The following is a 26,211-nucleotide window of genomic DNA, read 5'->3' as shown; positions in this document are numbered from 1 at the left end:
GAGAGAGAGAGAGAGAGAGAGAGAGAGAGAGAGAGAGAGAGAGATGAAAGTGGGAGGCAAGAAGGAAGTGATAGCAGATCACTAGGGGAGTGTAAAACCAAAATAATTTTTCTGTAGATGAGCGTTTATGGGTGAGAATACCATTTTAATGTGAAAGAAAGAAGTGAGATAAAGGCAGACACTAATACTAATATACTGACTAAAATCTTAATGATAAAAAGAAAAACATAGGAGATGCTTGGCATTTATTTTGCCCAAGTTAGCAATACTTGAATACATCCTTCAGAGCACAGTCAAAAAAATGAAACATCAGTTAGTCAGAAAGAATTAATTGTGTATATAATGTAAGAATCTCTTTTAGGGACAATCAGATACAGAGTACATGTAAGTATTTTGTTTGAAGAAAGTGCATGAAATGACAGAAATAACCATGGAACATTCCAGGTTATTTCCTAAACGAGCTTCTGAAAAAGAAATAATTTTCCATGTAGCATGGAAAAAGCGAACCTATGGAACATCTTTCTTTCTTTCTTTCGTTCTTTCGTTCGTTCGTTCGTTCGTTCGTTCGTTCGTTCGTTCGTTCGTTCGTTCTTTCTTTCTTTCTTTCTTTCTTTCTTTCTTTCTTTCTTTCTTTCTTTCTTTCTTTCTTTCTTTCTTTCTTTCTTTCTTTCTTTCTTTCTTTCTTTCTTTCTTTCTTTCTTTTAATTTCTAAAGTTTACACTTTGCAACATTTAACTTGCTTTTAATTTCTTAACTTGCCGACACTGAAGCACAACTTGTATATTCACTAGGAGAATGTATGCTGCAGTAATAGAGTATAGATCGGGTGTTATATGCTGGAGCATGGCGCACATACACTACCGTTCAAAAGTTTGGGATCACCCAAACAATTTCGTGTTTTCCATGAAAAGTCACACTTATTCACCACCATATGTTGTGAAATGAATAGAAAATAGAGTCAAGACATTGACAAGGTTAGAAATAATGATTTGTATTTGAAATAAGATTTTTTTTACATCAAACTTTGCTTTCGTCAAAGAATCTTCCATTTGCAGCAATTACAGCATTGCAGACCTTTGGCATTCTAGCTGTTAATTTGTTGAGGTAATCTGGAGAAATTGCACCCCTCGCTTCCAGAAGCAGCTCCCACAAGTTGGATTGGTTGGATGGGCACTTCTTTGAGCAGATTGAGTTTCTGGAGCATCACATTTGTGGGGTCAATTAAACGCTCAAAATGGCCAGAAAAAGAGAACTTTCATCTGAAACTCGACAGTCTATTCTTATTCTTAGAAATGAAGGCTATTCCATGCGAGAAATTGCTAAGAAATTGAAGATTTCCTACACCGGTGTGTACTACTCCCTTCAGAGGACAGCACAAACAGGCTCTAACAGGTACTATTTAATGAAGATGCCAGTTGGGGACCTGTGAGGCGTCTGTTTCTCAAACTAGAGACTCTAATGTACTTATCTTCTTGCTCAGTTGTGCAACGCGGCCTCCCACTTCTTTTTCTACTCTGGTTAGAGCCTGTTTGTGCTGTCCTCTGAAGGGAGTAGTACACACCGGTGTAGGAAATCTTCAATTTCTTAGCAATTTCTCGCATGGAATAGCCTTCATTTCTAAGAACAAGAATAGACAGTCGAGTTTCAGATGAAAGTTCTCTTTTTCTGGCCATTTTGAGCGTTTAATTGACCCCACAAATGTGATGCTCCAGAAACTCAATCTGCTCAAAGAAGTGCCCATCCAACCAATCCAACTTGTGGGAGCTGCTTCTGGAAGCGTGGGGTGCAATTTCTCCAGATTACCTCAACAAATTAACAGCTAGAATGCCAAAGGTCTGCAATGCTGTAATTGCTGCAAATGGAGGATTCTTTGACGAAAGCAAAGTTTGATGTAAAAAAAATCTTATTTCAAATACAAATCATTATTTCTAACCTTGTCAATGTCTTGACTCTATTTTCTATTCATTTCACAACATATGGTGGTGAATAAGTGTGACTTTTCATGGAAAACACAAAATTGTTTGGGTGATCCCAAACTTTTGAACGGTAGTGTATGTTTACATATTTTATTCTTATTTCTATTTCTTGTTTTATCCTCTGTTTCTGTTTATTTCTATTTTATTATTTCTATTTATTTCTATTTTCTTGTTATCTTTTATCTTGTTATTTTTTTTCTTTACCAGAGTATGAGTGTCTGTAAAAGGACCCAATTTCCTCTCAGGGATTAATAAAGTATTTCTGATTCTGAGAAAATATCTTCATATTAATGTGTAGGCATGAGGTAACAAAATTCAGGACTGCTGAGCCTGGCAACATGTCTGAGCTTTTCATTATTTTGCATTATTAGTCACTGACATACCTGATATAAATTTCCATCCTATCAAGTAACCAGAAAGGGGCATGATAACCATGACAAAATGATAGCCATGCATGCAGACATTAGAAATGGGCCTGTGTTTTGTCCATTCAACTAAGTTCATGTCCCATTCTGACATAGAGCACAACCAGTTTAACTACTGCGAGATATACGCTGTTTGTTTCTGACAACCGCTGAAAAGATGTTGCATTGCTTATCCAGAATCTGCAGAAGTGGAACAAGCCTTTCTTTTGTGTACTTCGCTTAAGTCAGGGTTCACTTCCGGAAGTTGATTGCACAGGGGAAGTGCCAAGAGGTCATTGTTTTTGCTATGACACAATCTTTACACCAAATTCCCAAGTCAAAAATAAAAGAGTCAATGGATTTTTCAAAATTGATTTCCCTTGGCGTATTTGACCTCAAATCTTTAATAGTCTCAAGTCCCCAAACAATCTTCTATTCAGAATTAAGAATTGCGTTTTGGGAACCCTGTGCTCTGCTTGTATCACAAGACTTACTTGTTTCTGTTAACAAATTTGCCCATTTCGGTTTCCTGGTAACCTGCTCAAATCTACTGTCCCAGCTCTGAGGGGTTAACAATGCATGGGTTTCTGCTCTCTCTTCATTCCTTACATGATTTCACTTTCGTGACCAGTTGTGGACTTTATCAGATAAAACTGTTGGCCCCAAATAGATTTGATGACATGTACCTACCTCTGTAACAGTTCTCATATGATGTCTTCAAAGAAAGTAAGCTGTGTCAGCTAATCATTGACAAGTCTTTGGATTGGCTGTATTCATAGCAGGGGAAGTAAGTCACTGTAGGGGACCATCCTCCAAGTCTGACCATTGCTGCCTTTATTGACCAAGTGAAAAGAAAACAATGCAGGTAAACTACAGAAAACATTTTGAGGATCATCAGAAAATAAAAATTCTCATTATTCATGCTGGCAGTATGTTATATGGGATTAGTCAGATGCATATTATTAGCTTACATTTACAGTGCACTTAACCTGTTAAGGATGAAATGAGATACCCTTTCATGCTGTTTTTCATATTTTGCCACTATAACTGAGTGAAATATGTTTTAAGAAGAGTAAAAAGTGTTAAGGGGAGATGTCATAGCTTGTTTTTGCTCAGCCACAGATCAGTACAAAGCATGTGGAGGAATTAGTGCCATAAATCTCATGGGAACAGAATGAAATGCCCGCGCGTTTTACGGGAAGTACACAAGACTGCCTTTCAGGTTTCCTGACAGCGAACTTTGTTTGAATAGCTGTAGCTGCAAAATGCCTTACAAATTGCTGTAGAAGTAGTTGAGAAAACAAATATGCTGTGTTGAGAAAGAGATGCTATCTCAAGCTACATTGTAAGCTCCTAGCAAAACAAAGAAACGCAAGACGAAAGCATCATTCCCCCACTTGCAAAGAAATATGGAAGCACGTGTACACTCAAACTGATAAGAAATTTACTCAAATAAAGAAAAATAAAGTCTGCACATTAAAAGTGGCTAACACACGATTGTAGCATCCTGTGGTGATAATTCTTATTAAAGACATGAGAGCCACTTTAATTGTGTAGAATTTATTCTTCTGTGGTACCAATTTAACCAAATATGCAGCTCATAATTAAGATAGAGAGTGTACCACATTCCAGTCCCGACTTGAAGAGGAAGGAAACAGTTATATACATTAAATATATGGGGGTCTGAGTCCCTACACTCCCATCTCCTTTCTGTCAGAGTAACTTGTGGACTGTTATGGCTCCTTTTTTGGTAATGCTGGCCCAGCTTCTATAAGGGAAAAAATACCATTCAGGGGTCTTTTATTTTTTGTACTTACCTACGCCATGAAAATAAAGAAAATAGCATTGTAGAGATGAGGACAGAAGCCAGATGAGACTGGCTCTTATAAAAAAATTAACATTGTAGAGACAAATTGGAGTATTTAAAGAGGATCTACACATGGATCTAACAGGCCGGACCCCATGAGTGTCGCCCTCATCACCTAGGGTCATTAATGGCATTTATAACATGGGCAATTCAAGGGGGCTCATCGTAATGTGTTTTATCCCTGTGAAGAAAACACATAGGTTTTCTTCCATCAAGAGGTTGTGTGTGATGCTGTGTTTTTATTGAATTCATCACCAGGGTAATACCGACATTTTTTTCAGCTCAAAAAACATAAAAAAAGAAAAAAAAAGAATAAAAGTTTACAACCTCTATAAAAAGTTTTCATCAGAACATTACACAAGCATTGGGATATGCCAGAAACAGATTGAAACTGCAAATAAAAACTAAAATAACAATAACTGCACTAAGGGTGTCTGTGGATGCGTGTGTGTACATATGCATGCTTTGTTACTGCAGACCTGATGATTCTTTGGGTAGACAACAAATCTCTATTGCTTTGTCTTAGGTCAGCTGGGGGTCAGTACCCTGGTGTTTTCCCCTTACTTTTTTCTACTCCCCCTCTTTTACTCCTCTCAGCGTTAGCTCCTTACTGTTATTTATAGTGACACATTATAGTTTTAGTTGTACATTGTACAGTCTAATTTTAGCTGTCTGTTTGCAATAGGCTGTGTGCCCCCTGATGTGCCCCACGCCACACACAACCACTATGTGTTATTATAGTGGGTCTGATGCAGTTCATGAAGAATTGCGATGTAGTCATCCTGTGAACCCTCATGTCATAGCTATCTTTACAATATATTTGAATTTATACCTCCGGCTTGGTCGGGTGCCCCCACAGACACAGTTTGCTGTGTCTGCGGGTGGGAAGCCGGATGTGGGTATGTGTCGTGGTCGCTGCACTAGCACCTCCTTTGGTTAGTCAGGGCGCCTGATTGTGGGAGAGGGGCAACTGGGGGGAATAGCGTGATCCTCCCGTGCACTACGTCCCCCCCAGTGAAACTCCTCACTGTCAGGTGAAAAGAAGCAGCTGGCATATGTATTGGAGGAGGCATGTGGTAGTCTGCAGCCCTCCCTGGATCGGCAGAGGGGGTGGAGCAGCGACCGGGACGGCTCGGAAGAGTGGGGTAATTGGCCAAGTGCAAGTGACAATTGAGGAGAAAAAGAGGGAAAAATCTCCGCCCCCCCCAAAAAAGAAAAAAAAAGATATTTGATTTTATTATGTGGATAAGAAGATGTTGATGTCTGTGCACTGTACGTGTGTGCATGTATTTATCAACAGTGGACATTTTTCATATGGGCCCATGGGTCCCTCTTAAAGCAGGATTGTTCTTCGATATATTATTGCTCCTTTGCTTTTCATTTTAACTTTTCCAGTCTAAGTTTAAAATGCAGTTGCTCGGTCGTGTTTTTGTTTTTGTTTTTTTGTCGAAAAACTGTTCCACCAAAGTTGTGCACGTCTAATTTGGAAGCAGCTCATTTCTGTTGCGTTGCCCTCGTAAGGGTTAATCAACGACAAGGTGTGCGTTAAAGGATTTGAACACACTCCGCGGAGGCAGCCGCCCCTCCCCTTGGCATTGGGCAGTTCTTTGCCACCGCATTGTGTGATAAAATCCTTCAGCACACACTTTGTCATGGATTATTCCTTGCAAAGGCAACGCATTCTAGTTACTCTGCTAGACGGGCTGTTTTCTGTAAAATTCCTGGCCCAGTTTTACCTCAGAAAATAACATTCATTGCGTTGAAAATGACATTCAGAGCATCTCGTCCCCTGATTTTCCTCCGCTAACATGTGTTTTTTTTTGTATATTCTGTAGCTCCACTGATAAAATGAATAAAAATCCAGTATTTGGCCAGGTCCTCATCTGACACAGAGCAATAGCGTTTGCCAAAGTTCCTGTCCAGAGAAAATAAATCCAAAACTGTGAAAGACTCCCCTTGGCATTTGAGGAAACCATTGAGACAGATAGCTTGTGGGCCACGCTGCCGTGAAGCAGAACGGGATGAATTCCAATATGGAGAAAACATATTAATGTTGTTTCTCTGTTTGTTATCTGTCTCCTGTGTTGAGATCCCTTGAGGGTTTTTACATGGGCAGTTAAACAGAACTGCAGTGAGTGGGAATATGAGTGAATAGAGTTGATCCAGACTTGATACAGCCTCTTATTGACATCCATGCTGAACTAATATCATGCTTTGGCCTCCTTCTCCCCCTATCTTGTCTTTAGGTAAGGGAGCTTAAATGTTTGTATTCACACTTGCCTTGTAGTTATTGACATTATTTTGTGAGATATGTGTTGGAATGCTTTCATAAATGCATCCAGATATTCACTAGTTTGTGTGGTGTAAGAGAAAGCAAGCAAAAAAAGGATTCAAAAAAAGAAAGGCTGAGATGATTAAAAACACAGCACCATATGAAAGAGATAATATTCGAGAAACTGGAAATGCAAAGTAAAGTATAAACAAGTGCCCTAATTGTCTGAATATTTAACTTAGGCTTAATAGTTTTGTGAGACACAAGCAGGACACCAATTTTATCATAGTCTTGTAATCACTGTAGTAAGAGTATTGTTGAGTGGCCAGGAAAGTGGTCTTTATTATTTTTTATATCATTATTTTACCCCTATTTACATGCCAGCTAATGTGAATACAGTCAATAATTACAGTGAATAATTCTCCAGAACTTGTTTCATCAATGTACGTTTTCAAAATGTTCTCCCCTTTCAGATATCAGACTCACTTATTTAGCAGATTTAATTGATACTTAAAATACCTTTCTTAGAGGAAATGTTAATAAACTTTTATTTATTTCTTATCAATTTATATTAAATATTGTTTTAATATATATTAAATACATATTATATAATTTACATTAAACTTATGTTAACTATATTACATATTTAATAATTTTTATCAAATAATTGATAACATTTGTTATTGATAAATTACTAAATTATAAATACATTTAAGGGTTCACACCATTTCAATATTTTGAATCGTCCTTCAATGCCTCTATTTACTTGATGGAAGCATCGTCTGACCATGTGATCTCTGTGGGCAAAGTGATTCGTTAATCTTATCACTGGGAACAGAACACCCAAACTCCTTTTAACTTTCGTAAAATGTTAATCTAATATATTTTCATTGCCAGGAGTCTTATCTTTAGAAGGCCGTAAAATGTATTAGGAGAATGCAGAAGTTATTTATGGTAAAGCCACGAAAGCCAGACTACAGATCCAAGACTGTTTCCTCACTTTCACATGCTAGCGTAGATTAATGTCCGATGGAGAGAGAGCATGAAGAAGTCAGTCACAGTTCAAAGCCTCAGCTAATGTGATGAGACTAAAATGAAAGCATTGTTAATGTGGTAACAAGGTTTGACACATTTTAGTCCAGGCTGTGCAGCCTTGTTCAATCCACGGTCATGTTTTTTATATTTCAAGGATCTACTTTGTGATATGAGCTGTGTTAAACTGGAATGGAGACATGTGGCCTTTAAAAAGGCCCATTTATCTTAGCTGTCATGCTTGACTTTAGCATTATTTGTTCTCTTCCCCTATAATGTTTGTTTCCATAGTTAAGGTCTCTCCCCTTTTCTCCTTGTCTTCACCGCTGAGTGTTCATGGAATTAATTAACAATCTTAATTGATAATTTGTAGGATTTGTCTGTAATTTACCGGTTCCATTTTTTAATTATTTTATCAATAGGGAGCTTGAGCTATTCAGTGGGTAGCTCCAGCTCGCGGCAAAAAACGATACTGGCTCTCTATAAATATTTGATGCTGGGTTTTAATATTAGAGAAGGTGGCACTCAAGGACCCATCAACTCTGATTATATGTAATGTTAAATGTTATTTTTAAATTTCCCTGTTTGTATTGATTATATATGCCTAAATGATCGCAAAAGCGATTAGTGATCGCCAAGCTTCTCTAACTACATTGCTATAAAAAAAATCCTCCATGCATTTGTAGATTTTGTGTGACACAGGATGGTAGAACAGTCAATAGGTGGGCATTTACAAATATATTTCAAGTTAAAAATGCTTAAGCTGCTGATTCACAAATGAGTTTAAGGATTGTTAACTTGGTTATGTGATGCCAGTAGGATGTGTTTGTAAAAATATTTGAAATTATTTGTAAAAATGTTCACGTTTATTTGGGGTTCATGATGGATTAGTGAAATATGGAAGGAATTTGTTTACATTTTTATTGCTATTTACATGTCAAAATACATTGTTTTTCAATGCAAAATACATTGTTTTTCAAATGATAGGCTAAATATGCAAATCCCACTGCATTTGTCTGAGCTTTCTGTTTTACGCCCGCTGCAGCTACATCTGAACATTATTTCTGAATAAAATGTCTTTGTGTGTGTGCAGACATGATTTAATTGCTGATCTGTGCATACTCTGCTAAATACATAAGGACGGCGGTGACAGTTTTAAAACTTATAGCACTGTACTATGTACTAAAGTACAACAGTATGGAACATCCAGTGACATTCACCTTCTTTTGATTTTCAATCCCCCAAAACAGAGACAGTGATTTAGTGCCTTAAACTATGACTTTTAAATAGATCTGCTTATTTGTCGAGTTTATGCCAATAACTATTGGCTTCTATCTAAAACCTCATTCACTTATCACTTAACACTTCAAAAAACACGTTTTAGAGTATCTGACCGCTTTAATTGACATGATTGCCCGAAACATGGCAGCCCATTCATTCCAATGAGAGCTGCTTACCCAGCGCATATGGCTGGTATAGGCCACGTGGTCAAGTTTGGAACTGCATGTCACATGACGCCCTGGGACCCAAACGGACTTTTCCCTCATAGAGATACGTTGGAAAAGAAAGTGTTCTTAAACTGGAGAAAAGAGAAAAAAATTCTGGGCATCACAAATATGCAAAATAATCAACACTTTAAATAGCCAGGTTTTAAATGATCATTACATATATATCTAACCTAATTTACAACAGCAGTCTCAGTATCAGAACCCAGAGGCTAAACCGTCTGATGGCTTAGCCTCTGGGGACAATGGCCAACATTTTGAGGCTTCCAGTGTAGCCGCTGACTGCTTGTTTCCGTTTCCTATGAAGACTTCCTCTTTTGTGTGCCCATCATTGTTTACATTCAGATTAGCTACTTGAGATGCGAGAATGGAGCTGGAGTTGAGAGACGACGTCTACGACCGGATTGTTTAACAAGCAGCCGACACGAGTCGACTGTTTCTCCACACAATACACAAACATTGGTACTTTTTGTGGGTGTTTTAGGCCCAGATGACATTTCAGCCAATGCATTCCGCCTCTTTTGCTCCTCACATGTTACCAACACACAACCAAAGCATTTTTCCTGTAGAAATCATCTCCTACTCAAACATGATTGGTCAGTACTACGCAGACTAAAACGGAAACAGAAACAAGAACGTTTACGATTTCAAAATCTTGTCCTGTGACTACAGATTCTCTGTTAATAGTGATTACAGCAGTTTTATCACTGCTTGCAAACCCTATTTCATTAACAGAGTGAATAAGAAAAAAATAAAGCCATCCTTTAATGTGCCTTAGTCTTGCCTTGTAACACAATGTCAGTTGTCAAATTGTGGGGTGAGGGAACTCTCAAAGGTAAAGGGGGACCTTTTGGCACACACTTCATACGGATACGAAGTGTGCGCATCTAGTGTGCACGATAATGCACCAATAGCGTTCACTAAATGTGTGTTCATGAGAAAAAGTGCCTTATTCCGTCAGCCAGCCTCGTTAATAATGGCGACCACAGCTGGGGAACTCCCTACCTGAGGAAATTAGGCTAGCAAACCCACTGCCTTCTTTTAAATAACTTCTTAAAACTTACTTTCATGGGAAGGCTTTTTTTTTTAATAGTATATCCATTATTGCCCAGTTTTTATTCATTTTTATTTTTTATTAGAAAATTAATTAACATTAATTCATTAATAATATCAACATCAATTGTTTATATCATACTCTTTATCCTTTTATATTTTCAATTATTTATGTTTTTCTTTCATCACCTTATTTTAATTGTTTTTATCATAATCCTTGTTATATCGGTTCTAATTCTCTTTGTTTTAATCATGCTGTTGTGACTTTATCCTGACCGTGTTTTACCTTGTTCTGTGGAGCGGATCTGGCATTATGTCCTATATATTTATTGTATTTTGTTGTTTTATCTTGACTATGTGCATTATTTTATCCTGTTGTGTAAGGCATCTTGTAACACTGTTCAGAAAGATGCGATATAAAGTTTATTATTATTATTATTAAGATAGTGGATTTGATGATTTAAAACTTGATCATTCAAAGTTTATTTTGCTCTTTTGCAATGCCCAGAGAAATTTTGTCGAAGTTTTACAGGCCCTTCTTTTCCAGTGTATCTCTATGGGAGAGAGAGGGAGAGAGAGAGAGAGAGAGAGAGAGAGAGAGAGAGAGAGAGAGAGAGAGAGAGAGAGAGAGAGAGAGAGAAGAGAGAGAGAGAGAGAGAGAGAGAGAGAGAGAGAGAGAGAGAGAGAGAGAGAGAGAGAGAGAAAGCTTTCTGGGCCCGGTGGTACCACAGGACTTGCTGTTCCAAGCTTGAAGCAAGAAAAAAAAACTACACGGAAAAACCTTTATTTAGGAGAAAAATGGGAAGACTTCAGAAAATGCACAAGTGGAAGGATCGCTCCTCTGGGACAGATAGATGGGCAGCGGGCAGAGCAAACAATGTGGAAACTGATTTACAAATGCAGTCAGTCAGGCACTTTACTCTGCTGACCTTTATTCTCTATGAAACACTGAGAAGACCGTCTGACCATTAATAAATACATGGCTAGCAGAAGGAGTGGCTTCAGTGGAATGATGGTCTCTCAAGGCCTGAACTCCAGCATGACCTCACACTTGATAAATATGTCAAACTGAAATAATGAATTTTAAAATTGATCTCCAGCTTTCCATGTTAAACTCTCATTTAATATTAATTAAAAAAAACATCCTATTGCTGTCTTCCTCTCCCTCTTTCACTTTTTGCTTTCTCTCTCCCATTCTGTCATTCTCTCTCATTTTCTTTCTCCTTTCCTCTCCGTCCCTTTCTCTTCTTGCTTTCTCTCATTCGCTCATTTTCTTTCATTCTCTATCATTTTCACACCTCTCTCTCTCTCTCTCTCTCTCTCTCTCTCTCTCTCTCTCTCTCTCTCTCTCTCTCTCTCTCTCTCTCTCTCTCTCTCTCTCTCTCTCTCTCTCTCTCTCTCTCTCTCTCTCTCTCTCTCTCTCTCTCTCACTGGCACCCGCAGCTTAAGCATAGTTGTGGATAAGAGGCCATTCATGTCTTTTTGCCTCAGCAGTACTAGACGGCTAGGTTTGTTTCCAGACTAGCTGCAGTGCATTCAGCATTGTGTCCGGTGGTCCTGCTTTAGGAATTTCTTGTTTTGTTTGCGTTGTCATAGTGATTTGTCCAACAGTGCCAGTGTGCGTCAGCTCAGCGTATCTCCCGTCTCCCAGCAGGCTGCTTGCTACAGTAAGAGGTTGAAGTCAGACCATGACAACCAAGAACCTACCTCTGTTCAAATCCATTTAATTGGGATGTTTGCCTCCATGGGAAAGAAGACTTGCTCTTTTGCCCCCAAACCTACCCCCTACTCCTCACCCCAACACTCCTCCTCCACTGTGTTCTTCAGCTTTACTTTCTTGTCCTCTTTATTGTTGAACCAGTTTACACAAGTGTTGGAGGTAAACAGGCTTAAAGAAAATGAAACAGTCTCGTGACTATAAACTGTACTTTATGGGCCACTTATATTGTGTGTGCTAGTCCAGTAGGTTTCAGTAAGCTGCGCAGTGTGGGATGTTGTGAGATCCTGCATGGTGAGGGTTTGAGCTTTCCGTTTTAATCAGCTTTATGGTCTGAAAACATGCTAGAACCAGAACCTGAGATTTCTTATTGTGTTTAACAATGCATAAAGTATTTAAAGCTTTTCTGGGATGAAGCATTCAAGTAATCATTAAAGTAGAACTAATTCAAGTAGTTTGTGGCAGGGTGGCCCTGTGGCTAGCGCTGTCACCTCACAGCAAGCAGGTCCTGGGTTCGAACCCCGGAATTATTCAACCTTGGGGTCATCCCAGGTCATCTTCTGTGTGGAGTTTGCATGTTCTCCCAGTGTCTGTGGTGGGTTTTCTCCGGGTGCTTCAGTTTTCCCCACCATCGAAAAGACATGCATGTTAGGGTTAATACTCCTGTCTGTGCCCCTGACCGAGGCATGGCAAGATGAACTGGAGTTGGTCCCTGGGCGTTGCATGACGTCTACCCACTGCTCCTAGCTACACAGCTAGTATGGGCTAAATGCAGAGAGGAATTTTCCTACGGGGATCATTAAAGTATATCAAAATAAAAATAAAAAAAGAAATCATTTAAACACATTAATTGCAGGGGGTCTTCGAAGATCTGGACTCTAATGTTTGACAGTAATAACTGGATAGTTTGTGATGGACCATATGTATTCATGTTGACCAACAGAATGAGAAGGAGTTGACCGGGTTGGGTAATAGCAGCCTGTGTGTTTGTGATGACATAATATCAGGGAGTCAAGGCCTGGGTGTGTTTGCCTTGCGTCTGCCGTTCCCTTTTAGGCAAAAACCGTGGCATCAGTTTGAAAGAGGTGGAACGGTGTGAACATGTACTATGTCTTTCCCATATAAGGCTCTCAGTCAGGATCTCAATCTGTCCACTTCTCAGGTCATCAATTTCTCACCACAAGTCATTTCCTGTGACATGAACTCTCAAAAATGAAAACACCACAGACATGCTGCGTCACTCTGTAATTTAGGCATGCTTTATAGGCTCACTGCTGTAGCGAGTCAAGTGAAAACAGGCAGCTCATCATCACCGAGGATGATAAATTTTCCACTCAGTTTGAAATGCTATGTATTATCTCTGACGTGACTGATCTGTTGGTGGGTGAGTGGATTCAGTGAGTACGAATGGGAGATTTGCATTTAGAGCATTGTGTTTATGATTAAGGATTTTTCCAGAGGTCGCAAATGAGACATAGCATGTCTGGGGGTTATTGGAGATGAGCTAAACAAGATGATTAAAGTAAATATGGAAAAAAGGAGAGTCAACGTCTCTCATTACAGTGGTTTGAAATTGACATTTTTCAATCTGGATGTTTTGTTGTTTGAGACATCTCCAGTTTAGTTAGTTTAAAGGTTGCCTGGTACTTTATTGACCAAAAAAGGTCCTTGAAAATGGATCGTGGCTCACAAATCTAGTTTTGATATTACTATCTTAGTCAAAAGCCGCTGCTTTATCTCAGTAGGGAACGTCAGCTTTCACATGGAAGTCTCATACTCAAACTTTCATCTCCCTGAACACAAAGAGTTTCTTGTCATGGATATAATGATTTGTCAGAAAACAAATATTAAAGTCCAGGAAAACCTATTTGCCCAATCATCTTCTTACGATAAGCAAAAGGGTCCTGCGACAAGATACCACTGACTGCAAAAGGAAGAACATTTTTAAACACAGAGAAGAAGAAGATTTTCTCCATTCTTATCTCAATGGTTTGAGTTAGGAGGGACTGATTTGAGCTTTTTGACATCATGTAATTCACACGATCTACTGAACCGGCCAGAATTAGAGGGACACGTAATGTCAGCTATTTCTTTACTACGCTCCGGCAAGTCATTATTCATCCCAGCAGTGTTGGTGATAAAGAGTGCAGGCAATGTTACAAACACAAGTGTCTTTATGCATGCTCAATAATCCAGGTAAGAAAATCAAGGAAAGAAAGTTGAGGGGCGTCCGGGTGGTGTGGCAGTCTATTCCATTGCCTACCAACACGGGGATCTCCGGTTTGAATCCCCGTGTTACCTCTGGCTTGGTTGGGTGTCCCCACAGACACAATTGGCCGTTTCTGCGGGTGGGAAGCCGGATGTGGATATGTGTCCTGGTCGCTGCACTAGCGCCTCTTCTGGCCGGTCGGGGCACCTGTTCGGAGGGGAGGGGGAACTGGGGGGGGAACTGGGGCGAATAGCGTGATCCTCCCAGTCCTCTAGTCTGCAGCCCTCCCCGGATCGACAGAGGGGGTGGAGCAGTGACCGGGACGTCTTGGAAGAGTGGGGTAATTGGCCCAATACAATTGGGGAGAAAAAGAGGGAAACATCCACACAAAAAAAACAAAAAAACAAAGTTGAATCAGTTCATCTGGAGACAACGTTTATTGAGAGAAACGTTTCATCACTCTCAAGTGACCTCTTCAGTCTCTGTCAGTCTGAAGAAGTCACTTGGATGAGGGATGAAATACTTTTCTCAATAAAAGTTGTGGCCAGATGAACTGATTCAACTTTCTTTCTTTGATTAAGATTATCAAAATTAGATATTGAAGAATGAAAGCCAACATGGAGCTCAGAGTAATGGTAACACGTTTTTTGGGCTCGCCTGTTTAGGTTTCCTTAAATTGACAAATAAAGGAAAACGGACAACTGACATGAGCGAGTGAGTACACTTTACCCTGTGACACACAACAACCAACAGACATGCCCAAACATGACGCACTTGTCTATGGCAAGCCTCAAGAGAAACAAAAGAAAAATAACGTGGGACAACCTTGCTTGCGTGACTATGCCAATACATTGCAGGAGTACAAAAAAGTCTATCACATCATGTATCTTAGATAAGCTTGGCTCCCGTGTACTTTCAGCCACCACTCAGTGACCTTTGGAGTAGCACAAAGCTGTCTTGTTTTCTGGCAGCAGGATTTTGTCTTGGTCCTAAGAAAAACTGGCATCTGCTGGCCCAAACATGCCACGCCATTGCTACAGAGCGTTAACTGATTAACTTTCACTAACCAGCATGTCACTGGGCTGATTGTTTTCAGTGCTGTCAAAACACCACTATCAATTATTATGTGACTGGGCCACACCCACACAGGCCCTGCAGGCAGATTCGTCTTTTGAGTGTGTTTATTTGTAGTAACTTGTGCTTTTTATTGAATCTTTTATGAATGGTTTTAAGGCAAAATTCTGTAATACCTTTTAGACATTTTAAGGCCTTGGACAGAGGGGGCAGTTATGGTGTAATGCGTATATGCCAACGCCCTTTCTAGGAGCCAAGATGAACCAAGATGTGTGTTACGGAACAGCAAAACTAGCACTGTGGAGAGCACCGCAGCATCAAGCTGACATTATGTGGTTGGAACCCTATTAGTTAAAAGCTACAGGAAAGAAATGTCATTCATTCGTAACTGTCTCTCATTTGCCAAAGAATAAATAAATGATATAATGTGAAGTTCTCTGGTTACTTTTTTACGAAATATGGATTGGTTGTTCTTGATGGCAAAAGAGGGTTTGTTAAAAAATAAGTCTCTCATATTGGAATTATTCTACCTTGGCTCAAAAAAAAAGTTCCTAAGGGTCTCAGATACTTGGAATAATGACAAATATCATCCATCCATCCATCCATCCATCCATTATCCGGACCGCTTATCCTGCTCTCAGGGTCGTGGGGCTGCTGGAGCATAACCAAGCAGTCATTGGGTGGCAGGCGGGGAGACACTCTGGACAGGCCGCCAGGCCATCACACAGGGCCAACACACACACACACACACACACACACACACACACACACACACACACACACACACACACACACACACACATAAACACACTCTCACACACACACATTCATACCTAGGGACAATTTAGTGAGGCCGATTCACTTGACCTACATGTCTTTGGACTGTGGGAGGAAACCGGAGCCCCTGGAGCAAACCCACGCAGACATGGGGAGAACATGCAAACTCCACACAGAGGACGACCCGGGACAACCCCCAAGGTTGGACTACCTCGGGGCTCGAATCCAGGATCTTCTTGCTGTGAGGCGAATGTGCTAACCACTGCACCATCTGCCATCAAAGGTTCTGCAATCAAATGTAGTTGACAATATTTTATTTAGATAGAATTAAAACTTGGGATTCAAAGGGGGTCTCTTTTTCCATGTACTATTATGGGACTTGGAGATGAACAGCCAGAATTCCTAATCAGTTCTTATTTGTTTTGTTTGTCACGAGTGTCTCTTAAACAAATGTTTACGACCAGGGGTGCCAGAGAGTTTTACAGTCACATGTATTTGGTTGTATTGTGTGAGGCAGACGGTGTTTGTTTGTATGCCACTGGGATTGATACACATTATCAGTTCATACCAAAACCTAAAGAATTAAAGGTACAATTCCCAATTGATGCATGTAGTGGCTGTCCATATCAGCTGCTGTTGTTGTTTTGGGCAGACATCATAAACATTGCTTTATTACTTGTGAATGAGAAAATCAGCTGGTGCCACATTGCTTTACTTCCTTTTTAGCCTTTCAGTTATCTCCATTTCTCAAACAAATACACAAAGTTAATCTATTGACGAGATATGTCGTGTTTCTCGTTGTCAGTAGAGGCACGGCAAAGCAAGGCAAATTTATTTGTATAGCACATTTCAGTATCAAGGCAATTCAAAGTGCTTTACATTAAACATAAAAGGCATTAAGAAAAGCAACATGACGCAATAAAAAAGACATTTAAAGATGTAAAAAGGCTGTAAAAGTTACAGTACAGTGTAAGATGAAAATCAAAAGCTTCAAGTTTTATTTAATAAAAGGCAGCGGCAAACAGGAAGGCCTTCAGCCTTGATTTAAAAGAACTGAGAGTTTCAGCAGACCTGCAGTTTTCTGGGAGTTTGTTCCAGATATGTGGTGCAAAAAACTGAAAGCTGCCTCTTCTCCATGTTTAGTTTTGACTCTGGGGACAGAAAGCAGACCTGTTCCAGACAAACTTGAGCGATCTGGATCGTTCATAGTGTAGCAGTAGATCAGAAATGTATTTTGGCCCTAAACCATTCAGTGTTTTATAAACCAAAAATCAAATTCTTTTACGGACAGGAAGTCAGTGTAGCGACCTCAGAACTGGAGTGATGTGATCAATTTTTTTGGTTTTAGTAAGGACTCGAGCAGCAGCATTCTGAATCAGCTGCAGCTGTTTGATCGATTTTTTAGAAAGACCTGTAAAGGCACCGTTGCTGTACTAGAGTCGACTGAGGGTAAATGCATGGACAATTTTTTCCAAATCCTCTTCTACTACTACTACTACTACTACTACTACTACTACTACTACAACTACTTTTGGCTGCTCCCGTTAGAGGTCGCCACAGCGGATCATCTGTTTCCATCTCTTCCTGTCCTCTGCATCTTCCTCTGTCACACCAGCCACCTGCATGTCCTCCCTCACCACAGCCATAAACCTCCTCTTTGGCCTTCCTGTTTTCCTCTTCCCTGGCAGCTCCATATTTTTCCAAATCCTGCTGAGACATAAATCCTTTAATTCTTGTTATATTCTTCAGGTGATAGTAGGCTGACTTTATAATTGTCTTAATGTGGCTATATAAATTCAGGTCTGAGTCCATGACTATACCAAGATTTCTGGCTTGGTTTGTGGTTTTTAACATTACCGATTATAGCTGGGCGCTGACTTTTAACCATTCTTCCTTGGCTCCAAAGACAATTACTTCAGTTTTATCTCTGTTTAATTGAAGAACATTTTAAGACATTCAATCATTGATTTGTTCAGTGCACTTCGTGCTTGTGTGGGATTATAGTCCCCTGTCATATGGTAATGTAAATTTGCATGTCATCTGCATAATTATATTAAATTCTTTTGTTGTTTTCCATTATCTGAACTACTGGGAGCATATAGATTTTGAACAGAAGCGGCCCCAGAATTGAGCCTTGGGGAACTCCTTTGGTCAATGTTGTACGCTCAGATTTGTAATTACCTGTAGACTCAAAGTAGTCCCTTTACATAGGATTCAGACCAGTTTAGCATTGTGCCAGAAAGTCCCACCTAGTTTTACAATCGGTCTAGTAATATGTTGTAGTCAACTTTGTTAAATGCAACACTGAAATCCAATAATACCATAACTGAGATTCTGCCACTGTCTGTGTTTAAGCAGGAGACCATAACAAGAGCAGTCTCATTGCTGTGGTGTGTGGTCGAAATCCTGCTGGAAGACATCAAAACTGTTGTTTAGGGCCAAAACGTTTTTGAGCTGCTTGAAAACAGCTTTTTCAATGATTTTACTTAGAAATGTGAGGTTTGATTTGGGCCTATAATTGTTTATTAGTGACATGAGCTGAAGTGGGAGGACTCAGTTGGTCCTAGTAGTCAGCATAGGTTAGGTTGGCAGTAATCACGTGGACCCCCCCACTCTGTTTAAATGAACCCCGTCCATTCTGAAATGGTTTTGTTGCTCCCAGATTAGGTTTAAGTTGTCAGTGAAGTTACATTTTTGAGCAGTGCATGTGGAGAAAAGCCAGGTATTTAATGCCAGCAAGCGGCTGAAACATTAAATTATTTCCTCTAAAGTGGGGATTGGACCTGACACAAATATCTGAGCTTGGACTTGTAGAATGTCCATTAGGTGTATGGGGTCTCTTTCTAATAGCTCTGAGCCATGTGTCATTCAAGGACGATTGTCATTTCCAACATGCACAATAAGTGTGATTACACACTTATTATTAAAAGTGTGTCCATGCCCAGATGGTCACACTTGTGGCAGTGTATGGACCATGTTGCTATCCATAGTGTTGGGTAGACAGCCAGTTTTCAAAACTTTGCTTTCTACATCTCTTATGGTCACCCATCAGCAGAACTGTCTTTGGTTTGACATCTCATCTAGCTTGGCTAATTTCTTTTTCGAATGTCTGGTGCATGTTCTTCTGTGATGCTGTCTTTTTTATGATTTGACATTAGCTTTAGTAACTTTAGTTTCCGTTGTTTACTTCTGGGTACTGCCGAGAGACACTCCTCAAGAGCTTAGCTGTATCACAGGTCGTGGCTGCATGGGTCTCAGCATTAGCTTCTGAGCTGGCGGTGCTAATGCTAGCTTTGGCATTATCATTGTGCTCACTGACAGGCAGCTCATCCAAAACAATAAACCTGTTTTCCAGCCAAACCTCTGGTGAGACATTAGTGGAACTGTGCTTGTTGTGTCTGACTCTAGAGCACTCGCTTTGTTGCAGTACTCAGCAAAGCTGTGGTGGTGCATGCCATTACAGATTGTACCTTTAAATAGCGAACTAAACACTTCACTTTTCGGCATTGTAAAGGCATCCTTGTCTGTCTTTATGATCTTTGTGTATCTTGGGATGATGAAAGTTTAGGGTTTTACCATATATGGACTTTCCTCTTCTCTCTATAAAAAAGCTATTATCAAATATCTGTCTACTTCTTTCTTCCTGCCTGCCTCTCTTCAGAAATCATATACCCACTCACACACATATATGAAGAGCATTAAGAGATAGAGAGGGACTGAGAAAAAGAGTTAAAGAAAGAGGAGAAAAAAAAAACCTGTTCCCCAGTTGTGATACTCATCGATCTTATAAAATTGAAAAATAATACTGTATGAGAGAGAACCTTATTTGAGTGGAGCAGAAAGTGTTTTGTGGGGCAGGAGATGCCAGCAACAATGGAGAGTGCCTATAGTGGGCGTAATACCCTGTATACTGCTAAGTAATCATTCGTTTTGCTGACAGAAAACTTGTCAAAACAAATCCTTTCTTCTCTGGGATTCTGTGAGCATGTGAGTGAGTGAAAGCTTAGCTCATGTCTGTGTTATGAAAGCGCTGCCCTGTGTGATTAACTTTTTTTTTCTGCTTGCAGTAAGCTAATAGATCTCAGGGTGATTGGTATGCATGCATTTGCCCCAACAATGCTAGCTATACTTCCTGCTAGCATTCTGATGTACTCAATAACAATGCCATAAAAGGACAACCCAAGAAAATATGTCACAATGGCCCTCCTCCGGCCACCCCACACCCCCACTCTCTCTCTCTCTCTCTCTCTCTCTCTCTCTCTCTCTCTCTCTCTCTCTCTCTCTCTCTCTCTCTCTCTCTCTCTCTCTCTCTCTCTCTCTCTCTCTCTCTCTCTCTCTCTCTCTCTCTCTCTCTCTCTCTCTCTCTCACACACACACACACACAAACACACACACACACACACACACACACACACACACACACACACACACACACACACACACATTATTTTTCTCCTCTTTCATTCCCTTTTTCCTTGTATTTCCCTCTTCTCTCTCTTTCCTTCATTGTGAAATTCATCACAATATCAGTCTCTGCTTCCATATATTCCCTGTGTGCCGTTGGCTCTTTTTGAAAACAGGGGTGAGTCTCTCTGTTTCCCAACAAAGTTACCTAATTTCCTGGATTGAAGGAAGTTTTAAGCATTAGATAAAGAAAACAGTTTTCCTGTCTCCACACACTGTGCTGCTCATCCCCTCTGGCCTTTCTAATGTTTCCTCTCATTCAGTTTTTTACATGGAGGGGAACGGGGCTTTGACCAACAAAGTCCATCTAAATTCTCCAAAATAAGTTACAGTCCATCCTTTCTGAGTGTACTTGAGACACAGGGAAAAAGTAAAAAAAAAAAAAAAATTCTACCAATACCATTACAAATGCTGTTGATGCCGCACATTCCTCACAGGTTTTTATTTGGCTGATGCAGCACACATAATTATTGGTTGAGCAGAGCAAGCACATTCTTTTTTTATGACGCTGTCAAATTCAAATCCTTACTTTCACAGTCAGCAGTCAAAAGAGTCACCAGGTAAAATCCCCGTCTCTCGTACCGTTTCATTACCTTCTTCATTATCCCACCGTGTCTTTCACCACATTTGCAGGTGAACTACTTGCGCATGCAAGTGTTTCCTCTCTACTCCTTATCTTTAAAGTGAAATTGTGTTTTTTTTTTAATCAATTTATAAAAATCTGGAGTTTGTACAGCTTTGGTGATTCAATACACCACTCAATTCCACCACTCACCTGAAACGGCCTGGTACAACAAACATGGGCAGTATTGTCCCAATCCCCACAAATGTGATTTGATCCTTTATTTGTGCATAGGAACTGACGCTTGCCATGAGGCATGACAAAATGAAAATTAGATTTTTTTTAAATGTTTCCCCCCTTTTCTCCCCCCCTTCCCCTTTTTCAAATGAATTTGGCCAATTACCCCCTGTAGGCTACCACATGCCTCCTTCGACACATGTGGAGTCACCAGCCGCTTCCTTTTACCTGACAGTGAGGAGTTTCCCCAGGGGGATGTAGCGCATGGGAAGATTACGCTATTCCCCCCAGTTCCCCCTCCCCCCCGACCGACCAGAGGAGGCGCTAGTGCTGCGACCAGGGCACATACCAACATCCGGCTTCCCACCCGTAGACAGGGCCAATTGTGTCTGTATGGAGGCCTGACCAAACCGGAGGTAACACAGGGATTCGAACCAGCAATCTCCGTGTTGGTAGGCAACGGAATAGACCACCATGCCACCCGGACACACCCGAATAGGAATGGCTGGTTGATGATAAAAGTTGCAGCAAAATATGTTGCCCAAGAAAAAAAAAATCTCTAAAATCCTGGGTTCATTTTTTTCATGCCTTGTAGTGAGTGTAATTTCCTGTGCGTGGGGAAGTGACCACACCTCGTTCGCTAAATTAATAGCAAAATGACACAATGTCGCCTTAATAGATGTGAGACATCAGACATTCTGCGTTCAGTTAATGTTAAGAGATGAGATGAAGACATTAATAAACATATTAATATATTATATTAAATACATATATATATTATAATATATTATAATTAAATGAATACAATACAATATATTATATTTATTAATATATTAATATTAAAAAATAAATTGTTCCTGATTATTAAAACAAAGCTTATAAGAGAGGTTTATTTTTGTCTTTGAGTGATGCTAGGCTAGCTGCTACGGCTGCACAGATGTTGAGTGTGTAAGGGGGTGCTGAGGGATTGATGAGGTGCACACAGTTTTGTGAAGTCACGAGATGCTCGCCACACTTGGTAGAGAGTACTGCTGCCGTCAGTTTCATCAGGTTTCATCCTGTAGCTGGCATGTACTGTTGAATGCAAGCCTCAGCCTGGTGGAAGGAGGCAGATGAAGTGACACACCTACCTATTTCCGGTGGATGTGAACCAGGCAAATAGGCATAACAGGGACCCATGAAAGTGCTATACTTTACATATTTTTTGGATTGCTCAACTTTACTTTGTGTCAACTTTTGTATTTTTAGAGGTTTGTGATCAAAGCAGCATATATTCAAATATGTTTTACCTAATGCTACAATAGGCATTTTATATGTTTGTCTTGATAACCATTAGTACTGATATTGTGTATGCTTAAGGGTCGTAATACTTATACAGTTTGTGGGTTTTGTTTTTAATTTTGTTTCATTATTTGGATATTTTGTACTCTAGACATTGAAAGTAAATGAAGGCAGCTGAGTCACCAGCAGCTTGGATACTCATCATTACATATGTAACTTCCAGTTCATATCACTAATTATTTTTGTCAAAATATTTTACAAACCACCGAATTGATTTTTCTTTGCTGAGCCTCATCTTCCTTTTTTTTGTCATTTTGATTGACCCCTGACTTGTTCTAAACATCGATAAACCTTGATCAGGAGACCAGGGCTCAATTTCTGTTTGCATTGCTCTGCTAGGGATCTGGACACAGTAGGAAAGAGGGCTACGGTATTTATACTACCTGTACCACACTGATATACATTATCTAGCTATCTTTGACTGGCACTCTTTCATAAATTCCTTGGTGCAACTAAGATTTAATAATTGCAGTATCTTGTAATCTAGGCTGTAATTTCAGCTTCTTTTTTGCTGTTTCCTACGATTCATCTGTTGGTGCAGATATATCTAGCAATGCACCAGGAAATTAAAGTTTATCTTAGATGCATAGATGTGCAAAACAGAAATCCAAATCTCCTACCTGCCTCGGATTTATAGCTCTCATAAAACTAAGAATATGTCCAAAACTCTCAGCACATAGCTGAGGCTCTTGCAGATGTCTTAAAAGTCAAACGATCAAATCTCTTTAAACATACGGGGCATGTGTGCTAGGCAGTATAAATCATAGCCAGCCTTTCTGTAAGCACCTGCAACTGCACTGAGAATCAAAGGCTGCCATGTAATGTATGGCCTTGCGCCTACTGAAGGGGATTGAGCTTTCATTCCAACCCAAGTGAGTTAAAAGTACTGTAGGCATATACGTCATTATTGTTAGAATCTTTTGACTGTTTACTGAGTGCTTTTTAGTCCAATCTCCTACTTGATTATGTTCAAAAAGTAAAGAAATGAAAGGCATCTCTTCTCAGACGTCAAAAAGGCCCACACACACTTGTGTTATGTTTTGTTATATTTACCAAAGCAATTAATTTAATTAACTGTAAGTTAATTAATTATTATAAACAATTGCAATTAATTAATATGATAATAAATGTATAATACTTAATATAAAAATATAATCATAATTATGAGTATAATTGTAATTTAATTAATTATAGGCCGAGTGCGCAGCTCTGTCTTACACCGTGTCCTAACTGGACGCGAGTGTCCGCCTGTCGCGTTGCGTCGGACGCTGTCTGTCCACACTGAACCCGTCCGGCGAACAAACCACGTACACGCACATCAGCTGTGCACTCCAGATTAGACAGAGACGTCCCTCCCTCGCCCGTGACGCAGCGCTTCTCAGCGCGACCGACCGGAAGTAAATAGACACAGGGCGTCTGACAACAGTTCCGCTCGAAACACCGCAGCGCCGCGTCACTTGCGGCCAGTCAGGACACTCAAAAACAAAGCAAAGCAATCTGGGGCATCCGAGTAGCGTGGCGGTCTAATTGCGTTGCCTACCAACACGGAGATCGTCGGCTCGAATCCCCGTGTTACCCCCGGCTTGGTCGGGCGTCCCTTCTTACACAACTGGCCGTGTCTTCGGATGGGAAGCCAGATGTGGGTATGTGTCCTGGTCGCTGCACTAGCGCCTCCTTTGGTTGGTCAGGGCGCCTGTTCAGGAGGGAGGGGGAACTGGGAGGAATAGCGTGATCCTCCCGCGCACTACATCACCCTGGTGAAAGGCCTCACTGTCAGGTGAAAAGAAGCGGCTGGCGACTCCACATGTATCGGAGGAGGCATGTGGTAGTCTGCAGCCCCCCGCAGAGGGGGTGGAGCAGCGACCCGAACGGCTTGAAGAGTGGGGTAATTGGCCAGGAACAATTGGGGAGAAAAGGGGGAGAAAAATAAATAAATAAATAAATAAAATTGTTCAAACTTATTTTGTCGCTGACGCTCGCATCGCATTCAGTTAGGACACAGTGTGAGGTGCGTTCACAACGTTCTGTTGATTTAACTTTCCCCAGTTACATCACCTCCGCTGTTTTTGTCAACGGGTGTTCATAACATAATCGTTTGTCTTACTTTGTGACGCATAATTCATGAAACCATGCAGGAAAGCTACAACTGAAAAATTTCTGAAGTATTTCACTTTCCTCTAAAAAAAACACCCCAACTATAATTTATAGTTAGAGAAGTCTAGCTTTGTCTTGCACTTTGGAATTCGATAACATTGTATCGCTGTTTTCCAGGAAAGCCAAAATATTAACCTTAGGAGTAGAGATGATGTAACTACATGTGTTGTGAGTGATCTCTCTCTCTCTCTTTTTTTTTTTTTTTTACCCAATCACAAACTTGACAAATATGTCTCTCTTCATCTGCAGCTGACGGATGGCGGTAAGGCAGCCAAGGCTAAGATCAGCGTGGGAGACATAGTTCTGTCTATTGACGGCATTGCTACAGACAGCATGAATCACCTAGAGGCCCAGAACAAGATCAAAGCCTGTGCAGACCACCTCAACCTGACTCTTCAAAGGTAACCGGCACACACATGGAAGTCTCTATATGAGCGTACAGCACATCCTCTGCTGTAAGAACTTTATGGATCGGCAAAACCTTCAGTGCAGAGATATGCCTGCCTAGTCCTATTGCTCTTCCTTTAAGCAATGATACTATCACAAAGCGCCATTTTTTCTGAGTTTTTTTCCAGGCTGCAGAATGACTTTAGAGGGGTTTTCCGGTTAATATCTTTGCTGATCTCGCTTTCTAGGCCCTTTTTCAGAGATTTGTTGAAAGCCGAGTTGATAAAGATACATTAGAAAAATATTTCAGTGCAAGTATTTATCCAAAATATACTCGAGACAGCAAATAATCTGTTTCTGCCGTCAGTTTTGTTTATACTGCGTCCTGTTTGTGTTTCTTTTATCTGGAGCAGATTAATTCCTTTTGTAATAGAATTAAGTTGGTTCAGTGTTTCTGCCCAAACTAGATCCAGTGCTACGTCCTCAGTACCCCTAAATACTGTAAATATGCTATCACCCTGAACTATATAATACAAGGAGTGTCTGTGAATGTTCTCATTCATCCAGGTCATGGTTATCCAAAGGAGTTGAATCAAGTGCAACTGGACTTGGTATATATCCGTGAAGACGTTTCGCCTCTCATCCAAGAGGCTTCCTCAGTTCATGCCTTTCTGACTAGACCAAGCTAGTCTCTAGTCAGAAAGGCACAAACTGAGGAAGCCTCTTGGATGAGAGGCGAAACGTCTTCACGGATATATACCAAGTCCAGTTGCACTTGATTCAACTCCTTTGGATAATCCAGGGAGTCAAGGAAATTCTTTATGAGACAGTACAAGCCTGTTTCATGCCATAAGCAATCATCAGCTGTCTATATATATATATAAAGATAGATGGAGGAAAACTTTAATACATTGCAGTACAAGCTTATTTCCTGCATCACGCATTCATCAGCTGACAATGTGATGAGTGCTAATGAGTGTGTGACGCATGAAACAAGCTTGTACTGCAATGTATTAAAGTTTTTTTCCTGCATCGATCTTAATATTCCGCTCCTCATATGTTGAGCACTTTTATCAACAACACCGTTGATGTTTTCCAGGGAAAAAAATTGCTATATACATATTTATTGCTGTAAGCAATCATGATTGCTTACTCCAGCTTTTTTTTTTTTGTCTACCAC

At 40.2% G+C, this 26,211-nt stretch overlaps 1 protein-coding gene across 1 annotated transcript in view; it reads left to right on the top strand.

Moving 5' to 3' along the window:
* pdlim5b (PDZ and LIM domain 5b) overlaps positions 1–26,211 on the top strand; it is a 92,442-nt gene that overhangs the window by 18,321 nt on the left and 47,910 nt on the right. Inside the window, exon 3 of the mRNA XM_056290384.1 lies at positions 24,894–25,045. Coding sequence (XP_056146359.1) covers positions 24,894–25,045 — 152 coding nt within the window. The remainder of the gene's footprint in view (positions 1–24,893; positions 25,046–26,211) is intronic.

This window comes from Lampris incognitus, chromosome 12 (genome assembly GCF_029633865.1).
Source record: "Lampris incognitus isolate fLamInc1 chromosome 12, fLamInc1.hap2, whole genome shotgun sequence".
NCBI classification, from domain to species: Eukaryota; Metazoa; Chordata; class Actinopteri; order Lampriformes; family Lampridae; genus Lampris; species Lampris incognitus.
This window is presented reverse-complemented; position numbering and strand designations above follow the sequence as displayed.